This window comes from Hyposmocoma kahamanoa, unplaced genomic scaffold (genome assembly GCF_003589595.1).
Source record: "Hyposmocoma kahamanoa isolate Upper Pololo Valley unplaced genomic scaffold, ASM358959v1 232, whole genome shotgun sequence".
In the NCBI taxonomy this organism is placed as follows: domain Eukaryota; kingdom Metazoa; phylum Arthropoda; class Insecta; order Lepidoptera; family Cosmopterigidae; genus Hyposmocoma; species Hyposmocoma kahamanoa.
The window spans coordinates 5993654-6005104 of record NW_020653750.1 but is presented as its reverse complement, the minus strand read 5'-3'; the positions used below and the strand labels follow the sequence as shown (position 1 = coordinate 6005104).

General features: G+C 35.2%; 1 protein-coding gene and 1 long non-coding RNA gene across 2 annotated transcripts; both read left to right on the top strand.

Annotated features, from left to right (window-relative positions):
- The first annotated feature begins 1650 nt into the window (after nucleotides 1-1650).
- On the top strand, nucleotides 1651-8025 carry LOC113228444 (deoxyhypusine hydroxylase). The gene is made up of 4 exons (XM_026461747.1): nucleotides 1651-1979; nucleotides 2470-2787; nucleotides 5631-5820; nucleotides 7545-8025. Exons 1-4 carry the CDS (start codon nucleotides 1700-1702, stop codon nucleotides 7663-7665), a joined length of 909 nt encoding a protein of 302 aa, XP_026317532.1. The 5' UTR covers nucleotides 1651-1699; the 3' UTR covers nucleotides 7666-8025.
- Nucleotide 8026: 1 nt separating this feature from the next.
- LOC113228445 lies at nucleotides 8027-10055 on the top strand. Its single transcript, XR_003310308.1, has 2 exons — nucleotides 8027-8745; nucleotides 9769-10055. It is a non-coding gene; the product is annotated as an uncharacterized LOC113228445 (long non-coding RNA).
- Nucleotides 10056-11451: the final 1396 nt, after the last annotated feature.

Sequence of the window (11451 nt, the reverse complement as noted above, 5' to 3'; positions counted from 1 at the left end):
TAAGAATCATTATCAAGCTTATCAGACTACCTTAAGGTGTAAAGCGTCTGCTCTGAGGAGACAAGTGTTCAGCAGTGGAGCATATCATACGTTGATGATGATGTTGATGAAGTAAAGGAATAACTGACACTTCCGTTTTTTAAACTTTTTAACTAAGTAAAAAACCAAGTCCCCGTGAAACTTTTATGTTTCTTTTTTCGAGTTTGGGACAGAAGATTTTGGTTTTCAACCGAGTAGCAGTTTTGCGTGCCAGTGTCTGTTTAGCTGTCATTTTTATATATAGCAAATTTAGCGGTATGAAATAACCATATGTACAATTATCCTGAAATAATTTTGATAGTTTATTTAAGCGGCCCACGGGATGTACCCATTTGGGACCGTATCAATCTATTGTGATTCTCTCTCACATGTCTTCACACGTATCGTCATAAGCAGTATGATTCTAAGAACACGTTACAAAAAATCTCCGTTTGTGGCTTTAGCTACTTAATTGCCGATTGTAGTAGGTGATAACTCGTAAAATCATCAGCTAATTGCATAAAAAGACAATTAAATCTATTCTAAATAACAATGAATACATAACACACACACACACACACAATATTACATCCAGTTCTTAGGTTTTTACGATTGCTACCACATCGGAAGTTATAGATTTTTTTGGTTCTACATTTTTTTTATTACATCAAGTGACGGGAGGAACAAGTAGCGCGCGTGATGGTAAGCTACACTCCTGTCCATAACAGTTACAATGCTACTCAGAGCTTTAAATTGCAAATTGTCACCCTGAGACATAAGTTAACAAGTCCCATGTGCCGTAATTTCACCTGCACCCTTACCCTTCAAAATCGGAATACAGTAATGCTGACATTACTGCTTGGCGGTAGAAATACGTAAGGTGGTAGCACTACCCTGGACGAACTATTTCACAAGGAGCTCTATTGCTGCTAAAATAATTGTGTATAGGTATTTGTGTTTTCAAACAAACCAACACGTCCCATGGTCATAGTTGACTTATTTGTGCTAATACGTATATGCTCGTATTAACTTATAGGAAATGAAACTATTTTCCGGATTTTAATCACGTATATTTGTTTTTTCAAACAAACCGACGTTTCGGGCCCTTTACAGGTCCCATGGTCACGGTTGACCATGGTTTATTTGAAAAAACAAATACACGTGATTAAAATCCGGAAAAATAGTTTCATTTCCTATGTGTAACAGTCGCGAAAACCTAAGAACTCGCATAAACTCAATAAATAATCATAATGTTTTTGCTGTAAATATGTATATTGAGGCACATTTTAGACAATACCTACCTACCTACCTTACCTTTAAGTAAATGTATCACTGTATAACTGTATCACCTTATGGGTGATGATTACATTGAATAACGTATGACATGAAAACCCTATTACTTATCTGGTATGTACTACTTTATGGAATATTTCCAAGATACTCAAATAAATGCTTTCTGAAGTTGTAAAGGATATTAAATAAAATTGTACGTTTCTGTTCTTGTAATGCGTTATGTGAAAAGAATTAACTGTGTATCCAAACTAAAACACATTGACATAAGCTGTCAGCTTGACATTGACAAATGACAAGTCAACAAACACATTTGCTGTGGTATGGTGTGCGTGTGGCTAGTTTCCTTCTTTTCGTAAACACGTTATTCATACATTTTAAATTTCTCCAAATGGCAAAAGTTAATGAAAACGCCGTGAACAATATTGGAAAAGTGTTAAATGACCCATCAAGACCTATGAAAGAGCGGTTTAGAGCTTTGTTTACACTTCGAAACTTGGGTGGTGAGATTGCAATTCAATGTATTAGCGAATGTTTTACAGATGAATCAGTGCTTTTAAAGCATGAGTTAGCTTATTGTTTGGGTCAAATGCAGGATAAAAAGGCCATTCCGATCCTCAGGAATGTCTTGCAGGACGAAAAGCAGGATCCTATAGTGCGACACGAGGCGGGTAAGTGTGATTGAAATTGTGGACAATATTTGATTGTGTTTGCACGTATATGATACACTATTGTTGAGATTTATTGTTTGAAGTCGCCTTAGAAAGTGTAACTGTTATAATTAATAAAATATGATAAAGTTTTAATTGAACTACTTGTTACGCTGAATAAAATCAGAAATCATTTTGGGATTTGCTTTGAGTGTTTACATCTTTTTGCCTTTACATCTTTTGTAGACGATGCTTATGATATGAGCTTATGATATATTGATATGTTACTGCATACAGTAGTATGCAGTAACATATTATCCACCATACAATAAGGTCAAGCCCCTACATAGCCTCTATAATTAATATTGTCTTCCCTGTGGGTTAGATCAAATTAAAGACTTGTTATCTTATTTATGCGTGTCTTTCCTATTTTTTGAACCTTATCATTACTTTGTGATTTTTATGCACTTTATTTATATCATGTTTAATTTTATTTTTGATATTATTTCAGGAGAAGCCCTAGGTGCTATAGGTGATCCTCATCTTAGGGAGCTATTGGAAAAGTACCAACATGACCCAGCCATAGAAGTGGCGGAGACCTGCCAAATTGCATTAGAGAGACTGAATTGGGTAGCCAATGACGTCAAAGAAGATTTATCAAAAAGTTTATATACTTCTGTAGATCCTGCACCACCAAGTGTTGAGAATGATATTCAACAGCTGAGTAAGATACTGATGGATGAAAATATACCACTGTTTGATAGGTACAGGGCTATGTTCAGTTTACGGAATTTGGGTACTACTGAGAGTGTTATTGCTTTGGGTGAAGGTGAGTGTAATAATGATTTGTAAAAAACTTCAATACTTTGTTAATGAAATGAAAAAAATAATGAAAAACCTGGGCCATATGGTTTTAAATAGAATGAGTGAAAAGCGTTGAACAGTTAGTATAAAAACAATCAATGAATGTTTTTTTTAAATTATAATAATTTATCAAGTTCTTAGGTTTTTACTATTGTAGTAAGATCTGAAACTAATTTTCTGATTTAAATCGGGCCCTTAACAGGTCATAATTTGACAGTCAACAATGACCATGGGACCTGAAACAATGTTAGTTTGTGTAAAAAAACATTTTTGTGCCATTTAGATAAAAAAAATAGTTTCATTTCCTACATTATAAATTATTTTGGACTATCGGAGTGTTAGTAACAATGTAAATTAAAGTAGTGTTCAAAATATGTTTGTTTTAAATTTGGAACACTTGGATACAATGACATGAGTATACAGGGTGTCCCAAAAATAACACGCCAGAGCGACACTATGGGTAGGTGAGCTATTTTTATTTTTAGTTTATATTAATGACTTACCTAGCCTTATGGAGGGTATAAAACATGAGATAGTATTGTTTGCTGATGATACTTCCTTATTATTTAAAGTTAAAAGGCACCAATGTTCCTATGACGATGTGAACAATGCTATATCTAAAGTAGTTGATTGGTTTGCTGTTAATAACCTACTTCCTAACGAGAAAAAAACAAATTGTGTGAAATTTACATTACCCTATGTTAGAGAGACGGTTACAAACATTGTAGTTGGAAACGAAAAATTGAATCTTGTGGATACAGTTGTATTTCTAGGTATAACGTTAGATGCTAAATTGCAATGGGGTCCCCATATAAGTGAGTTATCAAAATGGCTCGGCTCTGCAGTGTACGCGATTAAAAAAATAAGGAAACTTTCAGACGTCAAAACCGCTACATTGGTTTATTTCAGCTACTTTCACAGTCTAATGACATAAGGCATTTTGCTTTGGGGTAATGCCGCCGATATCAATAGAATCTTTGTCCTGCAGAAACGTGCAGTTAGGGCAATTTACAATCTGGGCCCCAAAGTATCTTTGAGAGATAAGTTTAAGGAAATTAACATTCTTACACTAGCCTCACAGTACATTTATGAAAATGTAATTTATGTTAAAAGGAATAGTAATTTATTTATGAAAAATAGTGACAGACATAACATTAATACGAGGAATAGAAATAAACTAGCTTTTCTTGATAGTCGTCTTCACAAAGTCAAAAAATCACTTAAGGGGCAATGTATACGCTTCTATAACAAGATTCCGGTTGATATACAAAATTTGCCTTTCACGAGGTTTAAAACTATAGTGAAACAAAAACTTTATACTAAAGGTAAAACTTTATATTATACAACTTCTGCGTACTTGGATGACAAAAATCCGTGGTAGTAACCCGTTTAGCTCATGGAGGTAGTCTCGATCTCTGATGTTACAAATAAAACAAATATTGTAAATGTTATTTACAAAGAGCAACCCCTAGAGTTTCTTGCTCATTCTTCTCAGGGGAATCTGCCTTACGAATGAGCGGTAGAGTTTAACTATTGTGACAATGTCAAGTGTAATAATGCTTACCTATGAAATAAAGATTATTTTGAATTTTGAATTTTGAATTATATACCTACCAGAAAAAAATAATTTGACCTTAGTAAAAGTCTTTTAGTTTTCGAGATATTTGCACTTTTTTATTTTTTTGGAATAACTCCACTTTTTCTTGAGTTTTTTGCTACTATTGCCAGGGTTAGCTCCAGATGGTAGTTGTTTTTATTTTTCAGGTAACCTATTCAGGTTACCAGAAAAATAAAAACCTTACCTGGAAAAACTATTCAGTTTTTCCAGGTACTGCAACTAATATTTTATTTGATAAATGTCATAAAATGTGAAAAAAGTTATTAATTTGGTATACCTCGTACACTTGTAAAAAGTTAAATGTTAACTTTGAATAGCTAGTGTGAAAAAAAAAATGTATGAAACTGAATTTGCAAATGATCTTAAAAATTGCTCCACTTAATGCAGAATCAGGAATGGTACAATATTATTGACGTAAGAGAGAGATAACAAATAAGGGTCATACCTCTCGCTCATTTTTTACTACCTGGGGCCTAGCGACAGAGTAGTTAGTCATAAAGCTCAATAATTTAACACAATTTTTGTTTAGAAACCAATTCGGCTAGTAGGGTGTTGATGTCGAAAAAAAATTAAATGACTAAGTTCTTGTCAAAAATTTCAATAGTATTGTACAATTCCTGATTCTGCATTAAGTGGAGTAGTTTTTAAGATCGTTTATAAATTCAGTTTCATACAATTTTTTTTCACACTAGCTATTCAAAGTGAATGTTTAACTTTTTACAAGGGTACGAGGTATACCAAATTAATCACTTTTTTCATAGTTTTTGATATTTCTCAGTAAAATATTAGTTGTTGTACCTGGAAAAACTATTCAGAATACTCGAAAAATAAAAATCCCAACCATCTGGAGCTAACCATGGCAATAATAGCATAAAACCCAACAAAGAGTAGTTTTTACAAAAAAATAAAAAAGGGCCTATATCTCGAAAACTAAAAGACTTTTACTAGGGTCAGAATATTTTTTTCTGGTAGGTATTTAGCTCACCTACCCACAGTGTCGCTCTGGCGTGTTATTTTTGGGACACCCTGTACAAGGACCTTTAGTATTATATAAATTTCATGACTTTCAGTCAAAATTTATGAAGTCATATTGGTTGGTATAACAAAAATGTACTCCTTTCTGTGGAGTAATAGTCAATACTGCAGTTTTCAGTTATATGTGTTATCAAGGATTATGCAAAACATTTCAGGGTTCAAGGCAGGCAGTGCACTCTTCAGGCATGAAGTTGCATTTGTGTTTGGTCAGATGCAGGATGAACGTAGTGTACCCTTCCTGAAGAAGGCCTTGGAGGATACTTCTGAACATGAAATGGTGCGACATGAGGCTGCTGAGGCATTAGGCTCTATTGCCACTGATGAATGCACTGAGGTCTTGAAGAGGTGAGTTATAGTATAATGTACGTACATATTATTATTATTATTAGGGTGGCTTCATTCTGAATCTGTGCAGTTCTTTATCACTGTGACCATAAATTGATCTATTATATATCTATTATACTATATCTATTGAGCCAAGGCCAACCTTGTTAAAAAACTGAAGGATTATTGATGTCCCCTGGTTGTGGCATGTGCTTTCTCAATATGGAGATTCATATTCCCATCAAAGGGCAGCCAGCCATGTTGGTTAGCACTGTGGACATTAATCCTGATTAAACACAAGTCCTGACTTGAGTGCTCAAGACCATTGGTCTGCTGCTAAACGGGTGTGTACTTTGGTTCAGCAGAATGAGCTTCCCTAAACTGCTCTCCCTATGAAGGTGCAGGACTAATCAAGGCCTTTGCCAGCATGTCTGCTGTTTTATTGCCTTTGAGTTACCCAGGGTGTCCTGGAATTCAATGCATGACCACTTTATTTGTTTCCTTGAGAGTGTTTAGTATAGTTCTCCACAATTTTCGATGTTTGAGTGACTGAGACTAGTCCATGTAGAGCCAATTGACTATCAGAGTTTGTGTAAATGTATTGATTAACGTAAGCCCTCCTTAGATTCATGCCTGCAATTATGGCGTACATTTCGGCTTGATAGGTAGAAGTGTTATCCCACATTCAACTTGTAGCTGACACTGGGTTACATGCCGTATGTACCACACCTTTTTTGGGGTCCCACCTACACCTGTGTATAATAATAATTTACATTTATTTACTTGAATATGTGGATGTGCAACAAAGAAAACTGTCCAGGCATATTGTACATTAGCTTATTTTATATTTACTAATCTGAGAGGCCACTGTAATTTTGATGTGCAATAAAGAATATTTCATTTCTTCATTCATTAATTTGATTTCATGTTAATATAAAAATTAAAATTAAAATATGAAAATCAAAATTTAGTTTTGATATTCGTTTAATTATATTACACAATTAAAGGAAAGCTTGGCAAGGAAAAACTAAAATATAAATATGTTGATAACTTTTGTTCAAATGTTCTTCTACATATTTACTATGTTTTGGCCACAGTCCTTGGCAATTTTTTTTAATATGTATTACATATTGTTACGTTCAGCAAAACAATTTTAGTTGTTGGTGTTTAATGTTGGCTGTCTAATAGAAATATATTTGACAGTATTTTATAATAGTTTGATGTGGTTTAAATATTTATTTATGTTTATTTATTTGTACATAACAACTTAACTTTAATAAAAGCCGCAACCAGTTTGATCACCCCATTGGTCTAACAGTTTACACTCTGGGTTCTGGGTTCGATTTCCGGTAGGACCAATTTGGGAATAAACTTTTTAAATTGGTTTTGGTTTGGGTGTTTTGGGTAGCGCCCCAGAGTGAATTCCGTTGCTCAATCTCAAGTTGTTGTACAGGGATTCAAGTTGCTGCAATCGTAGTACAGGGAATTTCTTAGTTTGAGACCAGTTAATTGACGTGGTTGTCCGATGCATCATCATTATTATTATTATTTTTCTCCACATAATTCTATTATGAATCTTGTATCACGCTGTCCAGGTTTGCCTCGATGCGGGGGCCATCTTCTAGGTAGAAATTCCATCCTTTCTATCTGTGGATGTGCCAATGACAGCCGGTTTCTCACTTCTGCTTTTAAAAGATTTATTTGTATTTCTCTGACGTTGTATTACTTTTTTTTTTGCATTACAGGTATTTAAATGATCCGCGTCCCGTTGTACGAGAGAGTTGCGAGGTCGCATTAGACATGTCTGATTACGAGAATAGCCCAGAATTCCAATACGCCAACACATTAGTACAAATTGAAGCTTAGTTGTAGTTACTTTAGTTAAACAGAGAAAGGACCAATGTATTGACAGTGACTGTTTTTAAATTGCCTGGTGACTTTACACCGTGTTATGCCGTAACCGAAAGTCCGCATGGTCAACTTATGACATTTGTAATTTTATGTTGTCATTGTAGGCGGCTGGCTTGAATATGTTTAATATTGAAATATACGTGACAGTTGTTTTATATGACGTCAAGTGACGATTCGAATGAGTCGTGCGCCTCGTGGTAAGCGACACGCCTGTCCATGACAGTTGCAGTGCCAATCTGAGATTTAAATAACACATCTGAGTGGCACTGCCAATGTCGCTCTGAGACATGTCCCATATGCCTGTAATTTCACCAGCACCCTCACCCTTTAAAACCGGATCGCTGTAATGCTGACATTACTGCTTGGCGGCAGAAATAGGTAAGGTGGCAGTACTGCCCTGGACGAACTCTTTCACGTGGAGCTCTACTGCTACTAGCAGTAGTGTCGATATTCGGTCTATACTTTTGCAAGACATTGACTTTAGACATGTTCATTACATATAAATATTATTGGCAATGGTATGCACAGTAAGAAATTTGCATTTTTCATTTTGTTGCGAAAAAAGCATTTTGTCAACTTGGTAAATATTTTATGCTGCTATAGCATAGTTTTTTAGGTAAACACTTGCAAGTATATTAAATATTTTAATGGAATTTGGTAAGTAATATTGCCTGTAAGATATGTACATTTAAATAACATTGTTTTGTAACATTTACATTAAAATTGTTATCAAAATGGCAGTATTTTTATAAATAAAAGAAGTAATAAATTTTTTTAAGACCATGTTCTTTGAGTACCAGCGCTCACCAGTATTTATTTCGATATTTCACAATTTTTACGACAGTTTTATCTGAAAAGTTCGAACGGATTTAAAGTTTCCACGATAAACTAGTAGTTGAATAAACAATGTTTCATATTGTTATGTAAAACGAATACAATTGCCTATTACTCATTGCGAATAATGTAGTTTACTAAAGTATGTATTTGGTACAGAGGAAATGTGTAATTCTCATGATTTGTTTCCTTTCTTATGTGGTAAGTATAGGATTTATATTTCTTAACTTTTTTATTTCGACTTATGTTATCTTTAGGGTTACGAATGAAAATATGAGGCATTGGAACATTCAGATTCTACGTTTTAATTTCTGCATTTGTAATCAAACATTGAAATGAAAAATATAGGCCTTTATTAATTACATATGTTTCTTTTTTGATGCTGTTTTTTTCTGGTTTTACGGTTTTTGTCGGGTAATTTGTTAAACATTGTTTGGGTCCTTCAGAGTCTTTTAAAATTTAAATAACAGTGGATTGTTAATGAATTACATCGCTTTTCACAAGCGTTTTACAACAATTTACTATTTGATGACATTTTTTAAACACCGAGAGACTACCTCTACAATGAATGGGGCGTGAGACGACCCGTAGTATGCAATGGGAGTGTACATCGAGATTACGTGATTGTGTGCGTCCATACACGACGCGCGCCGAGCGTGCACACATACAAGCCGCGCTGCTGCATTTATATGGAGTTACCATATTTGTTTTACTAAACAATGGTACTTTTGTGCGTTTCCCAGCGCATTTCCCTAGAGTTGTAACACTAGCTTATAAGGTCATGGAACGACCTAAACAGCCGATAAGTATCTGTTGCAAATTATTCGATATAGATGAACCATAAAATCAGAAACATCATCAAACGTTAATATCAGGGGATGTAGTTAAAAGTAAAAAAAAATCCGTACTGTCCATATTAAACTGCCTCCGTGGCCGAACGGTTACCATGCCGGACTGCCACGCAGAGGTCCCAGGTTCGATTCCCGGGCCGGGAGAAATGTTTGTATGGCCTACATTTATTTCTCTCGTGAGTGGGTGTAATTTGTGGTTGTCTATGTGTGTGTCCATGGCATCCGCGACACAGGGTTTCCCTAGTGCGGGGCTATGTTGAGTGTGTGCGTTTAATATTTATTTATTTGATTTTTAAAGATTAAATAGAAGATAACACGCGCAGTGTCAGTGAATTTTATTTGTAAATTACTGTATTCTTTGGATTTTTTCCAGTCATCAGACGTGATTGATTCCGAGCGTTCGTCATTCCTCGGCTTCACGCACGAAGTTTCTATCAGCGTAAGCAGCCTGGAGTTGGTAGATGAGTTGCAGAGCGCTGTTTTCCAGCAGGGTCGAGGCGACAGGCGCGTGCGACGATATTTCGACTCCTATGACACGCCCTTTGTTGGCACTATCCGAAAGAAGATGACTTACCCTTTACAGAGCGTTTAGTAGGTACCATGCTCTACAACTTTCGACTTATCTTAATATTACAATTGAATAAATATTGACAAATTAAATATACCTTCGCCATGTTGTGGAATTTTAAGACTCTAATTTACAACAAACATTGATGGAAAATGTTAATACTTAAGCCAGCAGCATTTCTGCCCTCGTCATAACTAACGCATTTGCATTTCGGTAACTTTCGAGATATTGGCATCAAAAGTTTTTTTTTTTTGCTTGTAAAAAAGTCAATTAGACGCTGATTTAGCTTAACAATTAAAACTGAAACCAAATAAAATTTCAAAAACTGGTTAGAGAGTGTTGTAGATCTCGTTTCGGTGATCCCAGATATCGCCGGGGATAGTGCAATTACGCGTAACTAGCATTGGATTATGAGTTTCCATTTCGGTAATTTAGTGGCCAAATGAAATCCGCGTAAATATCGTGGCCAACAAATTAGCGTGATTACGGGAATCTATTGTTATTTAGTCCTATAAAATTTGGTTTAGTGCAGATACGCGCCATTTACTAATACTACGTACGCGGATTTGCACTATCCCCGAAGACGATATGTTAATAACTCGATTTCGCCAAAAAATATCGATTAGGTACGTTAGTTATGATAAAGAGAGCAGATTTCAAGTTGTACAATTATTATTAAACTAATTATTAAATTATTTTATTCTTTTACTGTCATAATATTATTTAAAGAAATACAGCAACTCGTCGAGTCTATTGCTTATTATTTTAACGGACTGTCTCCCTGCCTTTTCAAAGGTGTTGTAATTGACATCACCAGCATTGCGATGTAGAAGTATCGGGTTTATACGTTACAGTGCTGTGACCGGGTGTCCTTTAAGGAAAACATATTACGCCACGGTGGCACAATGCGGATTGGGATCATTCTATATGTATATAGAAGGCAATCGCGTTCTTTAAAGTGTACACGTAATTTACTTACCTACTCATGATACAATAATAATATTGTGCCAGACAATCTCATTGATTAGATATTTAGTCGCCGGCTATGGATATCCCTGTAACATAAAAGACGCACACCAAAACCTATTTAGAAAAATTCTTTTCCTAGACCAATTGGCTTGTCGGTAATTGACTTGTATTATGCCACCAACCACTGTGGAAAAGGTAAAGTTATAAATTGCCTTTGTATCGATAGTAAATCGATATTATATATATAGGTAATCGATGTATTAGGTACAATGTAATAGAGGTCTTGTAACTTGTGTAATGATTATGTGCTAGTGCAAACCGCCGGAGGGAAATACGGTGGACATTAAATTAATCAATATATATTTTATGCTTTTTCAATTGAAATAAGGTATAAACTTCATTGCTCTGGGACAGACTTCGGAGTTTGGCAGCGCATTTCTCTCTGCGGTATTGAGGAGCACGCTTGAGAATCGACCGGCATGCGTCGGAATCTGCCGGTATGCGCCGGAATTCACCAGT

Bases quoted from the DNA above. Each gene is read 5' to 3' on its own strand.
- LOC113228444 (XM_026461747.1), top strand. From the start codon at position 1,700: ATGGCAAAAGTTAATGAAAACGCCGTGAACAATATTGGAAAAGTGTTA. The intron at 1,980-2,469 runs GTAAGTGTGATT...ATATTATTTCAG, and splicing joins TATAGTGCGACACGAGGCGG to GAGAAGCCCTAGGTGCTATA. The intron at 5,821-7,544 runs GTGAGTTATAGT...TTTGCATTACAG, and splicing joins TGCACTGAGGTCTTGAAGAG to GTATTTAAATGATCCGCGTC.